At 35.0% G+C, this 27,149-nt stretch overlaps 1 protein-coding gene across 2 annotated transcripts in view; it reads right to left on the bottom strand.

Annotated features, from left to right (window-relative positions):
• The window catches only part of Pnpt1 (polyribonucleotide nucleotidyltransferase 1), a 45,770-nt gene extending 20,629 nt beyond the window's left edge, over positions 1-25,141 (bottom strand). Inside the window, exons 1-13 of one of the 2 annotated variants that reach the window (XM_046423712.2) lie at positions 24,950-25,141; positions 19,141-19,201; positions 18,315-18,389; positions 17,328-17,433; positions 16,378-16,427; positions 15,205-15,268; positions 15,058-15,105; positions 14,069-14,182; positions 7,351-7,537; positions 6,643-6,694; positions 6,225-6,282; positions 4,290-4,386; positions 3,735-3,837 (exon numbers count right to left, since the gene is read on the bottom strand). In XM_046423712.2, coding sequence (XP_046279668.1) covers positions 3,735-3,837; positions 4,290-4,386; positions 6,225-6,282; positions 6,643-6,694; positions 7,351-7,537; positions 14,069-14,182; positions 15,058-15,105; positions 15,205-15,268; positions 16,378-16,427; positions 17,328-17,433; positions 18,315-18,389; positions 19,141-19,201; positions 24,950-25,110 — 1,176 coding nt within the window. In that variant the 5' untranslated portion in view covers positions 25,111-25,141. The remainder of the gene's footprint in view (positions 1-3,734; positions 3,838-4,289; positions 4,387-6,224; positions 6,283-6,642; positions 6,695-7,350; positions 7,538-14,068; positions 14,183-15,057; positions 15,106-15,204; positions 15,269-16,377; positions 16,428-17,327; positions 17,434-18,314; positions 18,390-19,140; positions 19,202-24,949) is intronic. The other variant, XM_058573020.1, reaches the window with a different exon arrangement.
• Between the last annotated feature and the right edge of the window lie 2,008 nt (positions 25,142-27,149).

The raw sequence follows: 27,149 nt of genomic DNA, 5'->3' as shown, positions 1-27,149 counted from the left end.
AAAACAACAACAAAAATACACATTTTGTGTTTTGGGGGGGTCTTTGTGCATCCTCTACTGCTGAGCTACACCCTTAGCTCAAAAATAAAAGTGAAGAACCCAATTAACTTTTTCAAAAAAAGGTAATAAATACATTCTATACAATACTGGCCATGACACTTAATATAGTAAATACTTATTCATTCTCTGTATATTCAAACTGTATGTAAAACTGAATAATCCAAAGGTCTAACATTATCATATAGACTACATATATAAAACACACAACTTAGGCATGTTAGGGAGGAAGAAGGAAGAAGAAAGAAGGAATATTTTAAAAAACTATGTACTAGTCCAAAGAAGCCTCAACAAAGGTGCAATCAATGAAACAGACTGCTTAAAAAAAAAAAAAAGTCAATCTTCTTTGGAGGAATATAACATAATTCAGAAATGGTACAATGCATCATTAACAGGTTCAGGATACATTCTAAAGAAACAGGAAACAAGGCCCAATCTCAAGACAAAAGATACAGAATGGAGACTGATTTTAGTTAAGATGTTAGATTAGCAGGGCAGGTGTAGGGCAGGTGTAAGGGTACATATCTATAATCCCAGCCTCTTAAGGAGGCAGAAGGATCACAAGTTCAGGGCTAGTGGAGGAAATTTAGTGAGACCCTGTCTCAAAAAATAAAAGGGGCTGGGGATGTAGCTCAGTGGTAAAGTGCCCCTGGGTTTCACCCCTAGTATCAAAAAACCAAAAAAACAAAACAACAACAATAACAACAACAAAAACAAAATACAAAAAACAACACCACCATCATCAACAACAAAACAGGAGACTGATAAAAGACTTTCAACAGCTCTAATAATTATACTGAAGGACATAAAGAATTAACAGAAGCTGGGCATGGTGGTACATGCCTGTAATCCCAGAGGCTTGGGAGGCTAAGGCAAGAGAATCAAAACTTCAAAGCGAGTCTCATCAACTTAGTAAGGCCCTAAGCAACTTAGCAAGACCCTGTCTCAAATTAAAAAATAAAAAAATAAATTAAAAAAAAAATACAGGCTGGGGATGTGGCTTAGTGATTAAGTGCCTCTGGGTACAATCCCTGGTATAAAATAAAGCAAAACAAAACAAAAACCAAAAATTCTAGAACTGAAAAATGTATTACTTCATAATTGAAAGGAGATGAAAAGTCAATGAACATGAAGATAGATTAATAGAAATTGCCCAAGTGGCTAGGGGTGTAGCTAGTGGTAGAGCACTTGCCTCACATGTGCAAGACCCCGATTTCCATCCCTAGTAACACTACCACAAGAAAAAAAAAAAGCCCAATTTGAAGAAGAAGGGGAAAAATACACATTCTCAGAGACCTATGGTATAATATCAAACAGACTATCATAGTGTATATGTAATCCCAGAAGGAGAGAAAAAGAGAATAAGGAATAAAAAATAGTAGTTCAAATATTTCAAGCTTGACAAAAAAAAAAAAAAAGATAAAAAATTATGGATTCAAGCTTAAAATTCTAAGCAAGATAAATCCAAAGAAAATTTTGCATGGTCATACTGCTAAAAACCAAAGACAAAGAGCAAATCTTGAATGTGCCCATTTGAAAACAATAAATAACATGCAAGAAACAGGGATTTAAATGAGTTCTTTCTTTTTCGATACTGGGGATTTAGTCTACAGGTGCTTTACTACTGAATTACATAAGTTCAATCACATCATAATTAAACTAAACACAGATTGGATAAGTATCCAGTTAAAAGACAGACTATCAGAATAAATAACAAAAGAATGAATAATTCTAGAGATACCTTAAAAATGTTATTAAAGAGCATAAAAGAAAACTTGAATTAAGACTGATTTGAATTGTAAAAAATGTCATTTCTCTTAGAATTAACAGGTTAAATTCAGTGCAATTCCAATAAAAAACCCAAGGACTTTTTTTTTTCTTTTGAGAATGTGATATAATTCAAAATTCAAACGAAGGAACAAATCTGCTTGAATAGCTTAAGACAATTTTGAGGGAGGAGGAATCAAAAACGGCAAGATTTGCTTAAGACATTTATATAAACTCCAAGACCACTATAATTAAAATAATTTGACACTGGCCCAGGAAATTCACAAAATAATAGAACAGAACATAGTTTAAAAGTTAATAGAAAAAAAAAAAAAGGAGACGCATAAATTTTGACTCTGAGGTAAAATATGATTCTTTTTTCTTTTTGCAGTACTAGCTATTGAACCCAGGGGTGCTTTACCACTGACCAGTAAGCTATATCTCCAGTCCTTTTTTAAAATTTTGAGGCAGGATCTTACTAAGTCGCCTAGGCTGGCCTTGAACTTGTGATCCTCGTACTTGAGCCTCCCAAGTCACTGGGATTATAGGTAGGCACCACGGCTCCCAACAAGAAATGATTCTTTAATAAAACTTTAAAAATAGAAGTAATGAAAGTGAAAATGACAAAGATTAACTACATCAAAACTAAAAGTTTCAGGTTTTTTCTACATGTAGAGAAGGGTATCAAGCAAAATTAAAAAGCAAACAACAAAGAACATCTACATAAAGTTTGGTTTGTTACTAGAATAGATTAATGTTTAAAACACAAAAGAGATTACTGCAAAATAGAAGGTAAAATACAGGCCATATTAAAAATAGAAAAAAAAATTTGGTCAAAGGCCAAGGACAGGAAATTCACAAAACAGCACACCTGAAGCAAGGGCACCACATTTTACAACTCTAGGGACAGTGCACTTGAGGCGCACAGTCCCCCAGGGTATGGTTTACACAGTGACTATGTTCATTGGTTATATCGAAATTCTGAGTCTTACTAGTAAACAGGGAAATACAAATTAAAACATCATGATACTATTTTTTAATACCTTTCTGACTGGTAAAATTAGTTACTAATGTGAATAATTTTTAAGAAAGAGGTAGACGGCATAATACCATACACAGAACAATGGGTACATGTGTTGGTTTAAATAAATTAACTGCTGGCAAATTATGTGAAATATAAGGGAGTATCTATGTAAAGAAAAAGAATGGGGCTGAGGTGAAGGCTAATGGAGAAAACAAATGAGGGCCATGATCAGACCCCAAACAATAACATGCCATAAAACTGAGGAGTATGAGTAACTCAATTTTGTGCACTTAAAATAAAAATATAATAAAAATACCTAATAATTTACAACATGTCAATTATAGTAACAAAAGCAGATCAGCAGTTGTATAGAGGAAACAGGAAGAAGGGATTAAAAACAGGCAAGAAACTTTTGGGTGTGATTGCTATGTTCATCATCTTGACTATGGCAATCTAAAAACTTAGGCAATCATACACTTAAAACATATATAATTTACAGGATAGAAATGATACCTCAAAAAACTCTTAAGCCAGGTACAGTGGCATACACATGGCCAGTAATCCCAGTAATCTGGCAGGCCGAGGCAGGAGGATTGCAAGTACATGACAGCTTTAGCAACTTAGTGATATCCTGTCTCAAAATAAAAAATAAAAAAGGCTGGGATATAGCTCAATGGTAAAGTGCCCCAGGGTTCAATTTTTAATATAGAAAACCAAACCAAACCAAAACAAAACAAAAAACCTGTTAAAATCATATTTTAAAAAATCTGACATTAATCTGAATAATATATTCCATATAACGAAAATTATAGCATCTATAAAATGTACTTCTAGATCTAATTAAACATTCCTAATTCAGCATGTAGTTTTCTAAAACATGTATTACCTGTGTTTGTCCCCTTTGAAATAATGCTGATCCATGAAGAGTTTTAAACATATCTACCTCACAACTTATATTCCTAAGTGAAGTCAAATCGCGTCCATCACACCTATAGTCATAAATAAAATAAGTAGTAAAGCTGTGTTGGAAGTCAGAAAAATCACATAACATTTCTTTATCTCTACCAAGAAGTTCAACTCCAGCTGCATATCATAAAACCCTGTGGATCTTTAAAAAACAATACAAATACCTGGGCTCCATCCTAAATCCCACTGAATCAAAACGTCTGGGGTTGTGGCCTATGTAACTGTTTTGTTAGTACTGTTACTGCACATCTGCAGGTAACTGTGATGTTCAGGCAAGGCTGTGAAGCATGGCTGGACACACAAAGCCCAAGAGAGTCACATATCCACATATTCTTTCTTTGATACAATTTACACAATAACTATTATTCTTTACTTTCCACTTAAAAATCAGTTCCTTCCTTTGAGTAAACAGCCACTTTCAAGGTAACTTGCAGAAACAGTACATACTTCACTTCTATCAAGAGGGTATGTTTACCTTTTGTATTCATTCAAAATAATACTTCTGAAAACCTCCTTTGCAACAACATTGAAGGATTCTATTATTTCATATGGATCGACATCTGGAAATGTTTCTGGAGGAAAAAAAAGAAAGAAATCAAAACAAAGGTTTTCTTTTCTGAAAGGCAGATTTCTCCAAAGTTCACAGAATCAAATCAATTACTAAGGGAGTAAGCCAAGGGGGCTGACTGAGTATTTGGTCCTCAGGCAAACAAAAGTAGATAAATCAAATGTTCTCAAGCAAGTGAGACTCACCAAATATTAATCCCTTAAACGTGTTGTGATTGGGAACTTAGTTAGCTTATATCATGTCACCTGATACACTGAGTCAACCATATTGTTAAAAGGTTTAACTGACAATATTAAGAGTAGTCATCCCACTCTTTTTTGCCTTGAGAACTTTTACTTAATCTTCTAATTAAGAAATAATTTTCTTTATATATTACAAATTCCAAACAACAAGTTTTTCAGTTAACATTACCAAGTGCTTTCATATAGACACTTCACAAGTTGCTTTTTAAAAATGCCTTTAATCTTCATAACAATTTATGAGGTAAATTTATTATTATCCCTTTTTACAGAAGAAAAAGCTAAGGCTTGAGGAAGTAAACTGCCTGAGATAACACAGACATAACTATTACAGCTGTGACCTGAATATAGATCTGTCTGCCTCAATGGCTTATGCTTTTAAATATTGTTATTTTACTTCATTAATTTCCTGTCTCTCCTTCCATCTCTTTTTTTAAAAAATATTTTTCTAGTTATAGTTGGGCACAATACCTTTATTTTATTTGTTTATTTTTATGTGGTGCTGAGGATCGAACCCAGCACCTTGCAAGTGCTAGGAGAGCGCTCTACCGCTGAGCCACAACCCTAGCCCTCTCTCTTTTTTTGAGATGTTGCCCAGGCTGGGTTCAAACTCATGATTCTCTTGCCTCAGCCTTTCAAGTAGTTGGGATTATAGGTGTGCACTGCCATTTCTGGCTATACCAAATATTAGGTACTGTTCTCTCAAGTCTTTGATTTACTAAATAAATGTATAACTTTAAAGTAAACTGAACATAAGAAATGGCAATAAAAAAAGAGATAATATATTAAGTATCCTATCTCATCAGGCAAGAATAACTTTTAATATTATACTTCAATATGAATTTTTATGCTTTAACTGGGTTGAACATGGAAAGAATAAGTAACAAAATACTTACAATGTTATACTACCAATTCAGAAAATAATGACATATAATACAAAAAAAAACTCATAAAACCTTTCTTTTTAAATAAGATAACATGAATTATACAGCTTTTCATTCTTAAAAACAAGATGAAATGTAGTGACAAAAGACTAAGTATTTCAGTGATTAATACAGATAATGGCATTAATATCATAGCTAATAGCAGAGTTTTAAAATAAGATAAACACTCTTGTGAGAGAATGTCAGTGAAAAAATTAACAAGAACTCTCACACTTCCTTTGTATTCAGTTTATATGAGATTGATTATGTGCCAGGTACAAATGTAAATGATTTACTCATTTAATCTTCATAGACCAGGTATTACTGGTACTGCAGTTTCACAGATCAAACAGGAATTTTAAAAGCTATATTTTAGGGTTTCAAATGACAGGACGCAATGCTATCCATTTTAGAGGAAAAATATGACACAGAAAAGATACAAACATTTCATGTTCAATATTTACTAGGTGCTTACTCTGTATTAATTGTTGTGTTAGCTATATTTATAGAAATTAGTTTAACCCTGTGATGTTTCATTATCACAAATTTACTTAAGATAAAACCAAGGAGCAATGAGAATAACTGACTTTTTCTGAGAAATTTTTACCAATGACTGAAAAAAAAAACCAAAACTATATTATTTCCTTCAATTTTTTTCCAATTGAAAAAACAGAATTCACCTTTTAGTTGTTCCTCTGTATCTAATCTTATCTTGTTAACAGCTTCATCTCTGGAAATCTAAAAGAAAGTTAAGGTTCAGTTATTATATAAAACATGATAACATTTAACATTTCTATTTTTATATTGTAAGGGTACTCATATTTTTCTAATGACAATATTCTTTAAGAGATTAGATCTTGTCATTGATTTTTAAGAAATACTATTTGTTTTTCATTCAAATGCATTTGTAGACTTCCCTAAAAGTTGTATTAATTAATAATAGAAGAATGGAGAAGCAGACAGGTAAGCTTTTACTCAAGACTTTTGGCTGGAGATTTTTAATAAAAATAGGATAACAATTCATAAACAAAACTACATGAGTTATGACAAAAAATAATACTGGAACAATTGTACAAGACAAACTTCAGGTATACCTACTTTATCATGTTCATAATTTGTAAAAACTGCATAGAGTTTCTCCATGGCAAGTCTTTTTAAAATAGAAAATAAATGTTAGCATAATAATATTTGAAACAAGAGTTAATTTCTATTATTAGTGAAACAAATACTTAGTAAACTACAAATTATTTATAAACATTTCATTAAGAATTAAAAATATGGACATACTATTGTTTATCACTGCTAATCTGTCTACTACTTATGATATGGGAACACAAATATCTTTACCTTTCAAGGCAAATCACTTATACATGTACTATGCTCCCCCTGCTTTGTCTTTAATTTTTTAATTAATTCCACCTGAGACTTATTCATGTGTGCCAGGCACTGTTCTAAATACTAGGCAAATAGTAGTAGTTTATACTTGATTTCTTTTTGAGAAATTCAACAATTTCCTAGATATTCAAATATCTATGCTTATTCTCTTTTTCCTGTCTGGGCACAGAGAGATACAGGAATTTTGTATATCTTGATCAAGAAGTGTCTCTCCCACATTTAAGATTTCTCCTGGAAGAGCATGGGTTTTTCCTGTTTTAGACATTGGACAGGAATTTAGAGGATCAATATCTAAATCAGAAAAGTGTTATTTCTGAAGTAATGTATGGGTAGTGCTTCCATGCAAATTTTTTCCTTAAAGGAAATTAAATCTGGTGACAATCTGATATTTTGTGGTACAGATGTTCTTACTTATGAACATATTTCACAATCTCTTGTGAAGGGGTAAATATCTTCTGAGGTGTCCTCTTGGTAACACCAATTTCTTTCACCAACTGCTGGATGCCCTGAATTATTTGTTGGGTGTGTTTCACTCCCACTTTGATAGCATGGCAAAAGTCTTGCTGTAAAATGTTCTCTGCAGAGGCTTCCAACATGACTAAGAAAAACAAAAACAAAAGATGATAATTGTCACTGAAATGTTTATCAATACAGCATTTCAAGTACCATGATGTGACAAACAATACAGATCAATTTCATTCTGTGGTGATATATACACTTTAAAAAATTTCTTTCCTTAGAGTCAACCTACTTCCAAAATATGTACAATAGATGAATAAAGAAGTCTTGACATTTAATTTTATATTCTCCTAAAATTTAATGAGGAATTTCCTATCCAAACCGAAACAGAAGCTGGGCATGGTGGTACACATCTGTAATCCCAGTGACTCAGGAGGCTGAGGCAGGAGCTTTACAAGTTCAAAGCCAGCCTCCACAAGTTATTAAGGCCCTGAGCAATTTAGTAAGACCCTATCTCAAAGTAAAAATTAAAAAGAGCTGGGAATGTGGCTCAGTGTTGAATCCCCATTACCAGAGGGGATTCAATCCCCATTACCGGGGGGAAAAAAGAAAAAGAAAATAAAAAACTTAGTAACTTTAGTATTAGCTTTATTAACAAAACTCAATCTTTCAAAGTATACAATAGCATTTACTTTTAATGTACATTTTTAAGTTAAATTTAAAAACATATAACATACTAGGTAACCAATAAATGTTTACCGTTTAACAATTATTTGAAGTGACCTCCTACTTAATTCTGACTCCTCACATTGTCTAATTCTTCCACAGGTGGGAAAATGAATGGGCTTCTACCATGTTATGATGTATTTAAATTTGCCATTCAGCCCTGGCTTTGCATTCTGAAAAGCTAAACAGCCTCCTGGCTAATAGTGTTATCAATTCTGGTGGCTTTCAACTTGTATAAAGTCAAAGATCATGAAAATGCATAGACATGTCTCATAGACATATCTCATATATTTAACCACATCATGTTATCATTAAGATTTATTATCCAAATCATTGCTTTTAAGATATTAAAAAAATATTTATGTACTTTCTTTCTTTTTTTGAGGGGGGGGGGGGAGATACCAAGGATTGAAGTCAGGGGCACTCAACCACTGAGCCACATCCCAGCCCTTTTTATATTTTATTTAGAGACAGGGTCTCACTGAGTTGCTTAGGGCCTTGCTAAGCTGCTGAGGCTGGCTTTGAACTAGAGATCCTCCTGCCTGAGCCTCCCAAGCTGCTGGGATTACAGGTGTGCACCATAGCACCTGGCAAAATCTTTATGTACTTTCTATATAGGAATTTCATCAGTTAATTCAAGTAGAATCCCGTGAAAAGATCAAACATTTGTGTTATCAGAGTCATGGAAGAATAGGAAGGAGGTAAGGCCTTTCAAAAAAGCACTGGAAAAAAAAAAATGGCTGAAAACTCCCCAACTCTGGCATTCATAAACCTAGAGATTTAAGAAGCCGAATAATGGGGCTGGGGATGTGGCTCAAGTGGTAGCACACTCGCCTGGCATGCGTGCGGCCCGGGTTCGATCCTCAGCACCACATACAAACAAAGATGTTGTGTCCACCGAAAACTAAAAAATAAATATTAAAATTCTCTCTCTCTTAAAAAAAAAAAAAAAAAAAAGAATGCAAACCCAAGAAAGGTAGACAGTGATATCGCAAACTTCTATACATGAAAACAATTCAACTAGCAGATCATCATCAGAAACCATGGAGGCCAGAAGGAAGTAGTTCACATTTTACAGGTGCTGAAAGAAAAGAATTGGCAACCCAGAATCATATACCCAGTGAAAATATTTAGGAGTTGAGTTTTGGGAAGAGGGGAAATTAAGATTCTCAAAAAAAACGAGAACCAAGAAAATTTGGTGCCAGCAGACCTACCCTAAGAAAATAGTAATAATGTTGTGTCCATCTACACCTAAAAAATAAATATTAAAAAAAAGAAAGAAGAAAAAGAACATGGCAAACAAAAATAAGGATAAATAAAATAGGCTTTCTTGAGTTTTCTAAATCATGTTTGTTGGTTTAAGCAAAAGCAAAACTAGTAACACTGACTGATGTAGTGTTCTGAATGTAGAGGAACATTAAAACAATTGTATTACAAGTCAGGGAGGGCCAGATAGGGAAAGATTTCAATTCTTCACTCCAGGCATGAAAAAGCTTCCTCTGATGTCATGATAGTGAGATGGTCACACCTTTTTCTCATCTGTACTTCTAAAACATCCTCTCATTTTCATAGAATTTAATTGGAGATAGAAAAAATATAATGCATTCAATATATTTTTTCCACTTATTGATTTTTTATTTTATTTTTTTGCATTCAATATATTTAAGTTCTATCTCAATAAATTTATTTAAAAATAAAATTTGCAAAGGAAAATACTCATCAAATAAATTTTGTTTTCACTAATTAAGCCTTAAAGCAATTCCTTTTTGACTTCCCTGTACTATCTTTTTGTTTTTCCATTTTTTTATTGGTGCATTATAGTTGTTTATATTAATGGGATTTATGGTTACATATTTGTACACACACACAAAATAACAATACATTTTGGCCAATATTCCTCCCCAGCACTTCCCTCCTCTTTCCCTTCCTCCCACCCCCTGGTCCCTTTCCTTTAACTGATCTCTCTTTGATTTATAGGAGATCCACTCCCACCTTTGTTTTCTTTTCCTCTCTAGATTCTGCTTGAGCGAAAACATACAACCCTTAACCTTATTTTGCTTAACATGATTGTCTCTGGTTCCAGAGTTTTCCTGCAAATGCCAAAATTTCATTTTTCTTTATGGCTGAATAAAACTCTATTGTGTATATATACCATATTTTCTTTTCCCATTCATCTGTTGATGGATACCTAGGCTGGGTCCATAATTTGGCTACTGTGAATTGTGCTGCTATGAACATTGGGTATGCATGTTTCACTGCCATAAGATGACTTTAATTCTTCATGATAAATACTGAGAAGTGGTATAACTGGGTCATAATATGGTGGGGTGGTTTAATGCCTAGTCTTCTAAGGAGCTTCCACACTGGTTGCCATAGTGATTGTATTAATTTAGAATTCCACCAACAGTGTAAAGTGTTCTTTTTTCTCTAGATCCTGTCTAGCATTTTAACTGTTTATATGCTTGATGACTGTTATTCTGACTGGTAAGAGATGAAATTTCAGCATAGTTTTGATTTGTATTTCCCTAATTGCTAATGCTATTGAACATTTTTTCATGTATTTGTTGGCCATTTTGAGAAGGTTCTGTTTAATTCATTCACCCATTTATTAATTGGGTTATTTGACTTTTTGGTATAGTTTTTTGAGGTGTTTAGATTATATAATCTAGATATTAATCCTCTGTTGAAAGAGTACCTAGCAAATATTTTCTCTCATTCTGTGGGTTCTATCTTCACAATCCTAATTGTTTCCTTTGCTCTACAGAAGCTTTTTAATTTGATGCCATCCCATTTATTAGCTCTTGGCATTATTTCCTGAGCTTTAGGGGTCCAAAGCAATTCCTTTTAAAAAATGCTTTAAAGGACAATTTCTGATAGTTCTGGATCCACAGACCTGTGCTGTTCAACATGGTAACTACTAGTCACATATGGCTATTTGCACTTAATTTAATTAAAATTATACAAAATAAAAAATTTGTTTGCCCACTCTAGCCACCTTGCAACTACTCATTAGCTATCTGCTCAGATAGGAAATATTTCCTTCACTGCAGACTATTCTACTGAACATTGTCACAAATAAAAAAAAATTAAATTAAAAACTTTGTTAAAATGATTATTTTAAGCCATTAACTATTTTTAGTAACTGAAGACGAAGGAATTGTAGGATTAACTAAAGTTATGAATTTGAGACACAGAATCTAAAAACATGGTGTTGCTATACTTTTCCCTGAGTTATATCCTATCACACACAGAATGATAAGTAATATCAAATGTACCAGTTTAAAAACAAGCACCCAAAAGGTACTGTGCAGAAAATTGGTTAAAGATTTGGACTACTACATATTTTAGTACTGATATGGTAGCAATTACTATTATTTGTATCCCAGAAGTTTCATGATGGCGGTATTAATCATAATGCATGAAAAGGGGGTCAAAATACATATCTGGTATACTTTACAAAAGCAAAAAGCTGGCTGAATATCTTTATGGAAATAGTGTGTGAAAGTCAAAAAATGTAGGTTGGTAATTCTTGAAGCTAGTTACAGGTTGGTTCTGAATTATCCTTGGCCTCTCCTAATTATTTAAAACTACCCTCTGAGGTTCACTTAGCCTCTAGAGTCTCATTCTTCCATCTAGGGAGCAAAAGGTGAGAACAGCTAGCTCAAAGGCTGCTTATGGTGTTTCCACAGCACACCATAGATGCCACAAAGATCCTTTGTTCTTCCTCCAAGGTTTACTAAAATTAGAGTGGATCAACTCTAATATAGATTGGGATTATAATAACAATTAGAAACAGGTTTTTTTTTAATCTTAATGACAATAGCAGGTATTAACTTTATTATGCTTATTAGAAACACTACTTGTCATTTTGCAAACCTTGACTTCTGTCTTCAACTATCCTGTAAAGTAACTGGATCAATTTACTAACTGAAAGTAAATGAAAAACACAACTTTAAAGAAAAAAATTCAGATGCAGATCAAGCGAACTTTAAACAGTTAACAAGTACTTTCATGGAGGCTCTTTTCAAGATGCTCATTTATAATGTAGGGATCATCTGTTACTCATGGCTTTCCTAAATTTTGGAATACTCTCTTTACATTAGTGTAGTTCCTGGTGGTATAAATCCCACTCTCTGAAGTTAAAATTCAAAAAACATGTCCTTGCCTTTTCTGCAATCAATGATGTGCCACAGTTATGCCCAATGAGATGTAAAAGAAACTGCTGGGTGGGGATGTCTGGGAAAACACCTTACAAGGCAGGGTGACTCAGTCAGCGGTCACATGGCTTTCTGCTATTCCACTCTTTGATCTTCCTCCTGCCTATAGACAGATTAAGTTGGCAAGAGCTCTGGCAGTAAGATTGTTAAGTATGAAGATGAGGCCACACCTTGAAGGTAGCAGAGCAGAAAGTCAGAAGGAGACTGGATTTCTTAAGACAACATGGAGCCACCATCACTGTCTTGGACTCACCAACTCTAAATTTCTTTTACCTGAGAGAAAAATAAATTTCCATCTTGTTTAAGCCTTGTTATTTGGTTTAACAACACAAGCTAATAATGTGGATAGCATACAATTCCTATGTGTTTTGTCTATCATACAGTGCCTACTTCTACTTCATTACTGACCAACATAACAGTAGCTAGAAATGAGGTGTTCCACGCATTTATACAAAAAAGTACTAAAAATTTAGTAGTTTATGTTTCATCAAAATGTTGCCACATCAGAGGCTGGGCGCAGTGGTACATGGCTGTAATCCCAGAAGTTTGGAAGGCTGAGAAAGGAGGATCTTGAGTTCAAAGCCAGTTTCAGCAACTGCGAGGTGCTAAGCAACTCAGTGAGACCCTGTCTCTAAATAAAATACAAAATAGGGCTAGGGATATGGCTCAGTGGCTGAGTGCCCCTGAGTTCAATCCGGAGTACCCCCCCAAAAAAAGTAGCCACATCAGAAGATGCAATGTCAAAAAGTCCAGAGACATCAAAAGTTCTATAGCAGAATAAATGGATAAGGTTTCTAATTTGTTCAAAGTCAAATGATTATAGTGGTAAAGGAAGATTTCAACCCCAAGTCATTCTAACTGCTAAAGTCTATTCTCCTTCCATAGACTAGAACAAGGCCAAAATTTTCATTCATGCAATTAATGACATTTTTATTACAGGAAATAAGTGAAAGTGACTCATTGTTAGTGTATTTCTTCTACTTTATTACTGGTTTTCCATTTATTAGATGTCCTTAGAGGACATCAAGGAAGCTTTACGATGGCTGAATTGTTTAAATGAAAATATTTAAACCAATAAACAATAATTTGTTACCAGATTTAAAACTTCTATTTTTAGGTTAAGCTATCAGTTTAAAAATAATTTAGTCTAAAAATAATTACTGAAATTATCTGGCTAAAGATTTTTGTATATTTTAACTGCATAACATTCTGTAATTTTAAGTATTATGTGATAAGACGTAAAGGCTCTGCTAAAATATGACAGACATAAAACAAAAATCTTCACTGTTACTGAAAATACACATACAAGAGTGCCGCAGTCCGGCTGAGCAGAATAAATGGGAGGTGACAAGCAACTTGAAGGTTGAAGCGGGAACTGCTTTATTGTAGGGAAAACTCAGCAGGAACTGAGCGGGAACTCAAGGTAGCGGGCACCCAAGGTAGCAGGAGCCGCCTTATTGCAAAACAGCAGAGGTATATATACCTAACTGGTTACACACAGCTTGACTCAATTAGCATCATCCAGTTATAGCAATCGGCCAATAAGGAATCCCTACCATCTTCATGGCTTGGTGGCGTTGCCTTACAAACCACTCCTCCTGGCAAACTGCCAGGCGCCATCTTGACTTGATTTGCGGTCCCCAACACAAGAGAGTTTAAAAACATTTCTTAAGAATCAAGAACTTATGAGTAAAATCTAGAACAAATGTGGTACTTAAACTACTTACCAATCTGACTTTTAGGTGCTCCAGCAACCACTAAATTTAAAGTACTTGAAGACATTTCTTTTCTTGTTGGATTAACAATACATTCCCCATCAATCATTCCTATTCGTACTGCCCCTAAAATATATTAAAATATTGGTAATTGTTTCAAGGCATTATTCCAGTGATGGCTTCAATCCTTTTTGTGACCACAGAACAAAATTCCTCTTTTTCTCATGGTACTAAAAGCCCACAGAACATCCTACCCTACCCCACCTTCTAGATCCAGTGAGTTGTTCAAGTATATCATTTATTCTACACATTTTCAGTTATGCTGAATGCTCTTCTGGTCTACAATGTACTCTCTCCAAAAAAGATGTTTACATCTGATCCTACTGAGGTTCAACCTCCATACTGGCTACTTTAAGAAGCCCTCCTTGATAAATCAAAACCACAAAACTAAACCTGACCTTCCCTATCATTTTCTAAGCACCTCAGCTATGTCTTTAACACAATAATGCAAATAATTATCTGTCTCTCTCACTTAAGCTAACAGCAAAAACAGTTTCTTTTGTCTTTGTGTTGCTAGTCTGTCTTTGTTTCTTCAGTGCTTAGCTCACTAGCTTGTATTTAGGATACTTGATAATCATTTATTTGATGAATAATTTTTATATTTATGATTACAACTTATAAGAGCTATCCGTAACAAACATTTGTTTGTTTTCTCCTGAAAGACTGTGTGCTCTGATAATTTTCAAGTGCAAATCAAGAAAAAGTTCTTTTATAAAAAGAGGCCACTAAAAAGTGAATATATCTAGGAACATTAAATCTAAATGGAGCATCTTCACACATTGCTATTAAAAGCAGGCAAGGATCAGAATGTCTCAAAGACCTGCAAGGACTCTTGGATTATCAACCCCATAAGAAGTAATAAATCTATAGCCTTGCTAAAACATGCTTACCACTATTAGAACAACATAAATACAGATTTTTATTTTCATAGCCTAACTTACCAACAGGTCCATTCCAAGGAATATCTGATAATGAGAGGGCTAAAGAAGCTTTAAAAAAAAAAGGAAAAAATAAGAGCTGAAATTAAAATATTTCATTATTTTTCAAAAATCAACAATGATCCTTTTAATCTCTATTTTTATACTTACCACCATTAATTGCTAGGACATCAGGTTCATTAATACCATCTACTGCTAACAGATTACAAAGGACCTGGTAGAAGGGGAAAAAATTTGAAGTACTTAACAACAAATGTATTCGATTTGAGAGGACTATCTTGGCCTAAAATATAGGAATACTACATGTTAAAAACATGGTTAATTTTGGTTATATTTAACTAAATCCTTGACATTGGGTAAATTAGTTAAATTAAACTCTGAAAGTTCTCTCAACTTTAAGAAAGAAAAATAATGGCATCTTCCCAAAGGGTTTCTATGAGAACTGAAGAAATACTGTATATATAATATTTACAATACCAGTTGCATTGCAAGTATTCAGCAAATCTTAGCTACATATTTCTATTATCTGTTTATAAGTAAAGATGAAACAAATCAATGAACTGCTTAATACTGCAGTGATATGCCTATGTCAAATTCTTTTCTGTCTATGTCATATTCTTAAGGAAGTAATTTCCCTTGTAGTTCCTAGCACTGAAAAAAAGGAATCTCCCTGAAGCTGTGACATCCTTGCAAAGGTACAATTACACATTTAGTTCATGTAAGTAAAATGATTACTTAATTAAGTACTCTTAATTAAAGTATATGTATCATTATGAGCTAATAATCAGAAAATATTAAAATGTAATGAGGTAGAGTTTCAGAGGATCCAATAATAAAGATAATTTCTTTATGCTCAGGGCTTTTTTTTTTTTTTTTTTTAGAGAGAGAGAGAGAGAGAGAGAATTTTAATATTTATTTTTTTTAGTTTTCGGCGGACAAAACATCTTTGTTTTTTTTTTTTTTAGAATGTGGTGCTGAGGATCGAACCTGGCCGCATGCATGCCAGGCAAGCACAATAAGTTACTACTTGAGCCACATCCCCAGCCCATGCCTCAGGGCTTTTGAGCTTCCCATTTCCACTGCCTTGAGTGCTTTCCAACATTCCTGGTTAGCTGACTCCTCAGAATTTAGGTGTCAGCTCCAATTGATACCAAGTAAATGTTAGCTTTTCAAAAGTATTATCTTTTTTTTTTAAAAACATGACTTAAAAGTAAAATGCAAGAGCAATACCAAAATTTTTTATAATATTTAGCCAAAGAAGAATTACAGAGATTAAATAAGTTTTGACTGACCTGGAAACAAATAACATAAAACAGAACTTACTTGTGTATCATAAAAGTAGCCAGCGGGAAAGAGAGGTCTAATTGAACGATCTCCAAAAAGAAAGAAAAAAGACATTAAATAGTATTGACAGAGTTGCTTTAGAGTCCAAAACTTTTGAAATAATATTGCCAGTTGTTCGATATGTCAAAACAAAACCAAACCCATTGGATTGATTTGCTAACAGGAAAGTTGATAAATATCAATCCTTCAATTAATAATAGACCATGACCTAACACTAAGCAGAGGAAAGACAATTAGGACTAAGAGCAGACCAAAAGAAAATGGCACCTTGGTAGTTTGTGTCTGTTCATCAACTACCAATTTCTGGGTATGGGAACTATAAACTATATTTATATTTATGACTGTCAAAGACTTAGAAGATTATTCACATGTCAGTAGTTGATACATATCATGTTTAGGAATAACTATTCTCAACATAAAAAAATGAAAAATACTAGGGACAGATCAACATAGTAGAGGCATGAGCTATGGAATTCATATGCTCAATAGATATAACAAATATTTATTGAATGCCTATCCTTTTTTGTTTTTTGGTATCAGGGATTGAAACCATGGGCACTTAAACACTCAGCCACATCCCTAGCCCTGCCTTTTTTGAATCAGGTTCTCCATAAAATTGCTTAGAGTCTTGCTAAGTTGCTGAGGCTGGCTTTGAACCTGTGATACTCCTGCTGCCTCAGCTTCCTGAATGGCTGGGATTACAGATGTGTGCCACTGCACCTAGTTGAATACCTGTTCTGTGCTAAGCAGTGTACAAGTTAAAGAAGATTTGGTAGGTAAAGAGACATTTTTTTTTCTCTCATGAAGACTACATTCAAGTGAGAGAATAGAGACAGTAGATAATCTTTAGTGGCACTCATGCAATGAAGGAAAATTAAAGAAACATTGGCATATCTGAGAGCATTAATGCCTCTATCTTGATATCTTACCTATTATTCGACTTGTAAGAATTTCTTTATCAGAAGAACCAATCTCTCTTCTAAGATAGTTTGTGGGAATTCTACCTGCTGCAGCAGCCTTCTGTCTGTAGTCAACCTGCAACAGCAATGAAAAAATAAGGTTTGTATGATTCCTTTTTTTTAATAAAAACCATGTCACAAAATCTATTATATAAATACTAATTTTCTTGAGTTTGCTAACAACATACTCTATAGACTAGGAGTAAAGGTTGTTTAATATATCAGCCAGAGTTGGGTGGGGTGGTGCATTCCTATAATCCCAGTGACTCAGGAGGCAGAGGCAGGAGGATCACAGGTTTGAGGCTAGCCTCAGCAACTTAGTGAGGCCCTAAGCAACCTAGTGAGACCCTGTCTCAAAAATAAATAAATAAAAGTTAAAAAGGGCTGGGAATACAGTTCAGCGTAAAGTATTCCTGGGTTTAATTCCCAGTACCTCTCCCCAAAAGAAAGAAATATTTCAGCCAATTATTTTAAAAAGTCTTCTACTTAGCAGTCAGATGACTACCTAGCTTCACTACTTTCCACAGTGGCTTATTCTGTCAAACACTGACTTTTTGTATCAACTGTTAGGTATAACTGCATTCCCTTTCATATTAGAAAGAAGCCTTAACATCCTAAGGCTCTCTTCACTTACCATACACTTGTAGACTCATACTGAAGGGAAACCCATGAAGGCAATGAATTCATTGCTTATTTGTCATCAGAGCACTCATGCACTTTATTCACTTATCTCATCAACTCATATAACTGGATAGTCTAAAGAATGTTTACTACTAGCATGAAAAGTGGTTATAAAATAATCCATTCAAACTCTCTTAACGATTCAGTATCAAACAACTAAGGACGACCTTTTCCTGAACAAAGTTTATATTTTGTACTCATAAGAAAATGGAAAAATATTACAAATTCTACATTTATGCTATAACTACAGTTCAGATAAATTAGCAAATTACTTACCACCAAAGGCATGAACTGGGAAGGTGAAGGTTTTGTTTTACTGACAGCTGTGACCATCACTGCAGTGTCACCTGACTTAAAACATAAACACTGGTAAATACCTTCGAAATCAGACACTAACATCTAAGTAGCAACTGAATACTCACTCCAAAAATTTTTTAAGCAAAGAGATGTCTTATTCCAAGTGATGATTATTCACAAATAGTCCACTCTTGGTTCTCCCCACCCGCTGCATTTTTTTTGTACTGGGGACTGAACCCAGGGGGCTTCCCTTTTTTATATTTTATCTAGAGACAGGGCTTCACTAAGTTGCTGAGGCTGGCTTTGAACTTGTGATCCTCCTGTCTCAGCTTCCTGAGTTGCTGGGATTACAGGCGTGTACACCCAGCTTGGCACCATCCCTTCTATATGAGCATGATCAGCATTAGAACTGTCACTAAATTTTTGAAAAGGACAAAGGGGGATCACTGATAGCTTAGTCACACCAAATAAATTGAATCATATTTTCTATTTCTAATGAGGAAATTTAGGTTGTATATAATAAAAATTTCCAATTTCACTGTTCTATTGAGAATAATGAAATTACTTTCTCTAGAAATGTCTAACAGATTCTATTAACAAAAATATAATAAAATCCCATGTTTGGAAAGGATCGTCAAGGTCATTTAATACATTCAGGTCTGACTCTGGTTTTGACACTGGGAAAGATCTTAGTGTCTGAATTAATTCCCAATATCACATTTCTAAGTTATATGATGTCATAAAGATTCAGTACCAATATCCATAAATATTTTTAGGATGAAGTTCTAAAAACCTGGATTTTTACCTGTACTACAGCAGAGCCATCTGCAAATCTGGCCAGTTTCCCAGAGGATATTTCTATTTTTCTGTTTAAAAATAAAAATTCAACACAATGACTTAGTAGCATATAAAATAATCCAAGATTGTAACAGAAGAACTAAAGGCTATCAAGCCTCACAAATCCTCTTCCCTCAGCAAAAAAATAAAAAGAATGAGATTCATGTACAAGGGGAGCTGCTTATAGAAGATAAAAAGAAGGTACAGGACAAACCTGAATGTGAGATAAAGTATTTTAGGGGCACAGAAACCAAGTGCCTTTCTAAATATTAATTCCCATTTACCATCTCAGTTCAATCTCTTTGCATCCCTTGCCTTGTTGACTACAGTAACCTTTTAGTACACAAACTACATCATTTCCCTATTAAAAATCTTATAAGGGGCTGGGGCTGTAGCTTAGTGGTGGAGCGCTTCCTTGCTGGTATGAGATGCTGGGTTCATTCCTCAACACCACATACAAATAATAAATAAAGATACTGTGTCCATTTACCACTAAAAAAATAAAAAATTAAAAAAAAATCTTATAAAATTTCCCTCAGTGCTTTCAGGGCAAAATATAAACTACTAAATATTGCCTATAAAAGACTTTCATGTTTGAGAAAAGTGTCAAGATAATTTAATGGTGGAAGAATAGTCTTTTCAAGCAATGGTGCTAGCATGACTGGATATTCATATGCATACACATGCAAAATGAATTTGGACTCCTTCATCACACAAAGATAAAAACTAACTCAAAATGGATCCTAGAACTAAAAGAACTAAAACTACAAAATTCTGAAAAAAAAAAAAAAAAAACAGCAGTAAATCTTTATAAATTTGAGCTAGACAATTTTTTTAAAAAGATATGATATCAAAAAGCATAACTGACAAAACAAAAAATAAAGTGGACTTCATCAAAATTAAAAACTTGGCATGAGTCAATGGATATTATTGAGAATGTAACAGAAAGTCCACAGAGGAGGAGAATACATTTGCAATTCACATATCTGATAAGAGGCTTACATCTAGAATGTTAAAAATTCTTTCAAATGAATAAAAAGACAACTCAGTTTTGCTAGGGGTGGTTGCACATGCCTGTGATCCCAGAGACTCCAGAGGCTGAGACAGGAAGATGGCAAATTCAAGTCCAGCCTCAGCAACTTAGCAAGGCCCTAAGCAATTTAGCAAGACCCAGTCTCAAAATTAAAAAACATAAAAAATTAAAAGGGCTGGAGATGTGGCTCAGTGGTAAAGAGCTTCTGGGTTCAATTCCTAGTACCCAAAACATAAATAATATAAAATAGCCCTCCCACATCACCACTCTCTATAAACAATACGTGTGTGTGTGTGTATGTATATATATATATATATATATATATATATATATATATATATATATATATATATAAAAGATAATTCAATTTAAAAAATTGGCAACGGATTTGAAGGGACATCTGTCCAGAGATATACAAATGGCCAATTAATACATGAGAAAAAGCTTAATATCATTATCCACCAGGGAAATGCAAAGCAAAATCACAATGAGATACCACTTTACACCTAGTAGGATGGTGTACTCAAAAAAACTGGTAATATATGTTGGTATGACTGTGGAGAAACTGAAATTCTCATACTGCTGGTGGGAATACAAAATGGTGTTCTAGCTTCATGAGATAAACTGGCAGTTCCTTAAAGTATTAAATAAAGAGTTCCTAGTGGCCCAGCAATTCTACTCCTTTGGATATACTTGAGAGAAATGAAAATACATCCGTACAAAAATCTGTACATGAATGTTCATAGCATTCTTCTTATTATTATCATCATCCTTTTGGTACTGGGGATTGAATCCAGGGGCGATTTACTACCAAGTTACATCCCCAGCCCTTTAATTTTTTTTTTTTTTTTTTTTAAATTTTGAGACGGATTGTCACTAAGTTGCTGAGGCTGGTCTCTAGCTTGGGATCCTCCTGCCTCAACCTCCCAAATTGTTGGGATTACAGGTGTGCACCATTTCCCCTGGCTGTACAATCTATATTAGGCAAAGAAAACAGGTGGTTGCTTATCATTTTATCTCACAATCTCAGCTGGGATTAAACTGACTTATAGTTTTTTTCTGGTCTATGTACTTTTAGTTGTTTTTGGTAAAATTCTGTTATTACTTTTGCTCCATGGTTCATTTTACCTGTGATGGTTTAGATATGAGGTGTTCCCCAAAAGCTCATGTGAGACAATACAAAAAGGTTTAGAGATGAAATGATTGGGTTATAAGAAGGTTAATATAAATAGTGCATTAATCCCCTGATTGTTGGTAATTATAGGTAATTCATGGTGTGGCTGGGGGAGATAGGTCTCTGGGGGCATATCTTTGGGGTATATATTTTGTCCTTGTTGAACAGAGCTCTCTACTTCCTAAAGCGATGCCTGAGCCACTACTTTTGCCACACTCTTTTGCCATGATGTTCTACCTCATGTGTGAGGCGTTGGGTTAAATTCCTCGAGCCCCAAGGAATGGAGCCACATTCTAGGGACTGAAACCTCTGAAAACAGTGAGCGCCAAAATAAACTTTTCCTCCTCTAAAATTATTCCTGTCAGATCTTTCAGTCACAGCAGCAAAAAAAAAGCTAACTACAGCAAACTCTCAGCCAACTGACTCTTCAATATTACATGAATAAAATATTTCCAAATATATAGAAGACTGATAATATAGGGACGGCCTCTGGGGGTTGGAACTGCCTGGCTATGGAAATGTATGGAAGACTGTCATGCTATTTAAATGTTGAACCACGTAAGCGAATACCTAAACAAAACACACTTCTGAAAAAATAAATAATAATAAAAAGGATGATAAGATGAGCAGGGAGATCTTATTGGTGGGGAGAAGAGTAGGAGGAGGCAGCTAAATAAGGAATTGGAGAGAAGAGAGGAGCCACACAGGAAGTAGAACTACAGGGAAAAAGAGGTACTTAAAGAACATTTTTAGAAATATTGCAGGATGATATAGAATGTAACCACCTTCCTAAAAATTCCACCAAGAAATATTCAGTAAAAATACTTGCCTCCACTGAAAAATGAGGGGTGGAGGTACTTTAAGATTTGGCTTTGGACTCTGTAAAAATTTTTAGATTCAGATTTTTACTGTTTGCTACATCCATAGTGAATTATCTATAGTTACTAAAATGCCATTTCACCTTTCTATGATAGTACCTTCCAATTTTTCTGTTGCTATTCTCCTTACTATTTGAATTACTGATAATTCCTCCTTATCCTTCAAAATTCACAACAATTGCAAGCTTTGGGGTAGGAAAAGTAATGCTTTGTACTCCCTTAGTGCCCTATTCTTATCTTTCCCCACAATGATTTTCCAGTGAATGTGTGTTTATTTCATTTCTTCATCAGACCTTATATCTCCAGTTCTTGGTACATAGCAGTTGTGCAATAAAAGCTTGTGAAATGAAAATTAAACACTTGCCTCAAAGGCACTATGAGCATTAAACATACTATCTGGAAACACCTACCACAATAGTATATAGTCTCCCATGGTGTTAAAAAATATATTAAATATAATGTATCTGGAATATAATGGCTACTCAATAAATGTTGCAAGTGACAAACTTAAGACAAAGATGAACTGATTTATCTAGCAGGTATCAAACTCATTGAGTTGTATTTTTCAACACATGGCACACATTTACAAAAAACTAGCTTCAAGGGGGCTGGGGATGTGGCTCAGCAGTAGAGTGCTCGCCTAGCATGTGTGAAGCGTTGGGTTCAATCCTCAGCACCACATTAAAAATAAATAAATAAATAAAGATATTTTAAAAAAATAACTTCAAAAGAGATCCAGATTGATTAATAAATGAATTAAAGTAGATTACTTATGGGAATTATGGATGTCACTGCTTTTAGTAGATCACAGTAAGTGTCTGTTGAATGAAATGTTGTAGGGTTTATCTTTGGGCAAGAATGTGCAGTCCTTAAAGAATGGAAGAGATATCCTTTCCCTAGTTCCTCTTCCCCCCAAAATCAGAATTAACCAAGGGTAGAAAGAGTCTTAGAGATAATCTAGTTTAGAGGTAAGGAAACTACTGCCTATGGCCTGATTCTGTAGAGTTCTTCAACTGAAAAATTTTGTATAATGTTTAGAAGTTTTGTAAAGACACATACACACAAAGAGGAATTGAGAGGGTGACAATATGCCCACAAAGCCTAAAATATTTGCTGAAAAGTCTGCATACTCTTGATCAAATCCTGTCTGATCATTTGTCCCATGTTGTGAAGTAATTAGTTTGTTGTTTATTCATTAAATTAGGGAAGTGGCTCTGGATTCTAAGCCAGTTTTTTTGTTGTTGTTGTTTGGTATGAATTAGGGTCAAAATAATTTTTAAAATGCAATAAAAATTTTTAGATAATAAAAGTATGCATTAGCAATTTCGTTTGTTCGAAAAACGATCACATCAAAAGTGATTTTTCATGTTCTTGTGGTGTGAACTGATAAATACATCAATAAGAGTGTAAATTATAGGTTATAGATTAGTAAAAATATAGATTATAGATAAGATTTTGATAAGTGAGATAAGACAATTTTAAAGCAAGAACTGTCATAGACAAGCCTAAGACTCCATTTTGCTGTCTTCTATAAAACACTGTTAAAAGAGCTGTTTCTGAGAAACTGAAATAAAATCTGTTTTCTTATTTAAAAAACTGTCTTTCTGTACTTTGTACCCCACAAATTGTACCCTACTTAGGATGCAGCAGTGGTTGTGGTGAACTACATCCTGGGTGTGAATGCCCTTGTAGATTCTCGTCCACCGACTCCTGCCCAATTTCAAGATGCCACTATCTAGCACCTGCTTGAACCCAGGACTGTGGTCAGCTGAACTGCAAAGCTAATGCTATTTTAGCTTCTTGCTTGCTGACTGGAAAATTACAGTCCAGCCTAGAGCCCAAAGGTCCCACTTACCAATGTTTTAATTTCTATGATTAGCTAGCTTACATGACAAAAAGCAAGTCACTGAGTTGTGGTTTTTGTGCTCACATTCTCTTTGGATGGACCAGGAAGATGCTGTCCTCCCACAGAGCTTGAGTCTCTGTGGTGGGTGAAAGTCTCTGGCCAGGTAAATAAAGATCTCTTTTGATTTGAAATTAGGACTTAGAATGCTTTCTGAGGCGTCTCCCCATAACAATGTGAATTCCAGCAAATGGACCCCTGGGAAAACTATGGACTTAATAAGAAACACTATTTCACAATCCATCTAGCTTGGTTTACTCTGAGAAAGTTACCTAGCTTTTTTTGTTATCTTAACTATAGAATGAGGGTGATAGCATCTTTACTATAGGTTTAAAGATATTGCGTGCATCATATAATTGGCGTTCAATAACCTGACTTTCCATTTCCTTCCAGGGTCATGCTGGCCACACTTTTAGGCAATCAGTTGGGCTGGATGACGAGTGCACACATAGTCAACTCGTTATCTCAAGGTGGAATGCCCCCCACTTCAGCGCCCAAGGGTCTTTGAAAATTAACAGAATAGATGTCAGCTGGAAAGACAGGCTCTGGAGAAAAGAATCCCGAACAGAGGAAGGAAAGATTCAATAAGCAAAGTCACAAGGCAGAGCAGGAAGGAGGAAAGTCCGAGAAGACAGGCTCCACATTCAGAAAAGGAAATATGGAATTTAGGTTTGGGGTAAAGAGAGGTTAAAGAGACGTCGGACGGATTTGTAACCAGGAAGATTAATGTATCTGGGCTGGCCGGAAAGGATACCTTGGGACAAGAAGGGAGCGCACGCCGTCCCTTACCTGTTGCCTAGGTCCACAGCCACAGCTCGGGACCCCACGCTACCCGATAGTGCTCGCATCTGCAAATACGTGAGCGCCGGATTCCGCCTGGGCATGCGGAGGGGACTATCGCCCAGCGGCCGGAGCCGGAGGCAAGAGCAGCAGCGACTGCAGGCCGCCATGACACCCAGCACGCGATCAGCCCGGGCTGTGCCTTGATTGGCTCTCTCCCAGTCCGCGGGGAGGAGCCTGGTGCAGTTTCGTTTCCGCGGTGCTGGAGGAACCTCTGGGAAGCGGATACCTTGTCCGCTTTCTACGAAGACTAGAGAGGGTCAAACCTCTGAGAGTGCGATTGCGCTCTTTCCATTTACCCACCAATTAAAGGCAAATACGTAAAAAATGCGCGCGTGCGCGTGTAGCTATCGTAGTTTGAAAGAAAGTCCTTAAATAATATAAGCCTTTAATAAGTAAATATAGTAATAGTGGAAGTCACTGGATAACACACTGTTATTTGGCTCTGTGAATTAATAACTGCGTGGCCCGCCATGGAAAGAGATCCTTACATCTCTTCCGCCCCGGTTTCTATTTTATAGATTCCACATAGCAAATATGTTACTGTAAAGGTTTGTTGTTAATTGATTTCCAGTAAATTAATTTTATTTCTCGTTGACTCCCATATCATATTTTTAAGTATCTATAGTGTCATTCCTGATTCATCTTCATTTTCGTTGCTAATATTCAGCATTGCATTTTTTTGCCCCTTTTGGTTAAATGTTAATGTTTTCTAAGCCAACTCTTTTATTTTTCTTTATTATTATAGCATTATAGTTACACATGGTAGTTGGGTTCATTTTGACAAAATCATACATGCATGGACTTGAGTTTACTCCTTTCAGTATCCCCTTTACCCTTCCTTCCCTCTTCTCTCCCCCAATTCGCCTACCTCTGATCTGTTGATCTTCCTTTTGCTGATTAATTAACTTATTTTTTATAGGTGCTTTCTCTATATACATAAAAGTATATTTATTTATTTTTACCTTCTCAAAGGTACCTTCTTCTTCCTTTTTATTTATTTATTTATTTATTTATTTATTTTTGTGGTACTAGGGTCCAACCCATGGCTCCATGCTTGCTATACCACTGAGCTACATCCCCAGCCCGCTGCAGTATATTATTTATGTACATAAATGTGATTTTGCTAAATTCATTCAGCATTTCCTCCCCTTTCCCATCCTTCCTCTCTCCATCTTGATCTTCTTCTACTCCACTGATTTTCCATGTATCTTTATGATATTTGATACACACACACATACACACACACACACCCACACACACCTTTTTTTCCTCTTATTTTGTTATAGCTTCCACATATGAAAGAAAACATTTGACCGTTGATTTTCTGAATCTGGCTTATTTCACTTAGCATGATGTTTGTTCTCCAGTCCCTTGCACTTACTGGCAAATGCCAGAATCTCATTCTTCTTCTATCCCTGTAGTATGCTGATTTTAGTTCTTTTGGATAAATACCAAGGGGATAGGATAGCTGGGTCATATGGTGGTTACATATGTATCTGGGCTGTCTGGAAATGATACCTTGTGACAAGAAGGGAGCCGCATGCCGGTTCCTTACCCGTTGCCTAGGTCCACAGCCACAGCTGGGGCTGTGGCCTAGTGTCTTGTTTTTTTAATCTACCATCTGTTTTCCAGAGTGATTGTACTAATTTGTAGCCCCAACAATGTAGAGTGTACCTTCCCTTCCCCCACATCCTCACCTGCATTTATTATTATTTGTATTCTTGATAATTGACATTCTAACTGGAATGAGATGAAATTTTGGTGTAATTTTGATTTGCCTTTCTCTGATTGCTTGCAATGTTGAACATTTCTTCATATATTTGTTGGCCATTTGTGTTTCTTTTTTAAAATGTCTGTTTAGTTCTTTTGCCCATTTATTTATTGGGTTATTTGTTTTGTTTTATGGTGTTAAGCTTTTTGAAGTTTTTAAAATATATTCTGGATATTAATCCCTCCAATTCTGAAGCAGTTTCTCTCTTCGTGTTCTTGTTTCCTTTGCTGTGCAGAAGTTTTTTGTTTTGTTTTGTTTTGTTGGTGCCAGGGATTGAACCCAAAGGGCACTCTGCCACTGAGCTACATCCTCAGCCCTATTATGTATTTTATTTAGAGACAGGGTCTCACTGAGTTGCTCAGCACCTCACTATTG

The sequence above is a fragment of the Marmota monax genome, unplaced genomic scaffold (genome assembly GCF_021218885.2).
Source record: "Marmota monax isolate L192 unplaced genomic scaffold, Marmota_monax_Labrador192_F-V1.1 WCK01_AAM20220418_F8-fsc00015, whole genome shotgun sequence".
NCBI classification, from domain to species: domain Eukaryota; kingdom Metazoa; phylum Chordata; class Mammalia; order Rodentia; family Sciuridae; genus Marmota; species Marmota monax.
This window is presented reverse-complemented; position numbering and strand designations above follow the sequence as displayed.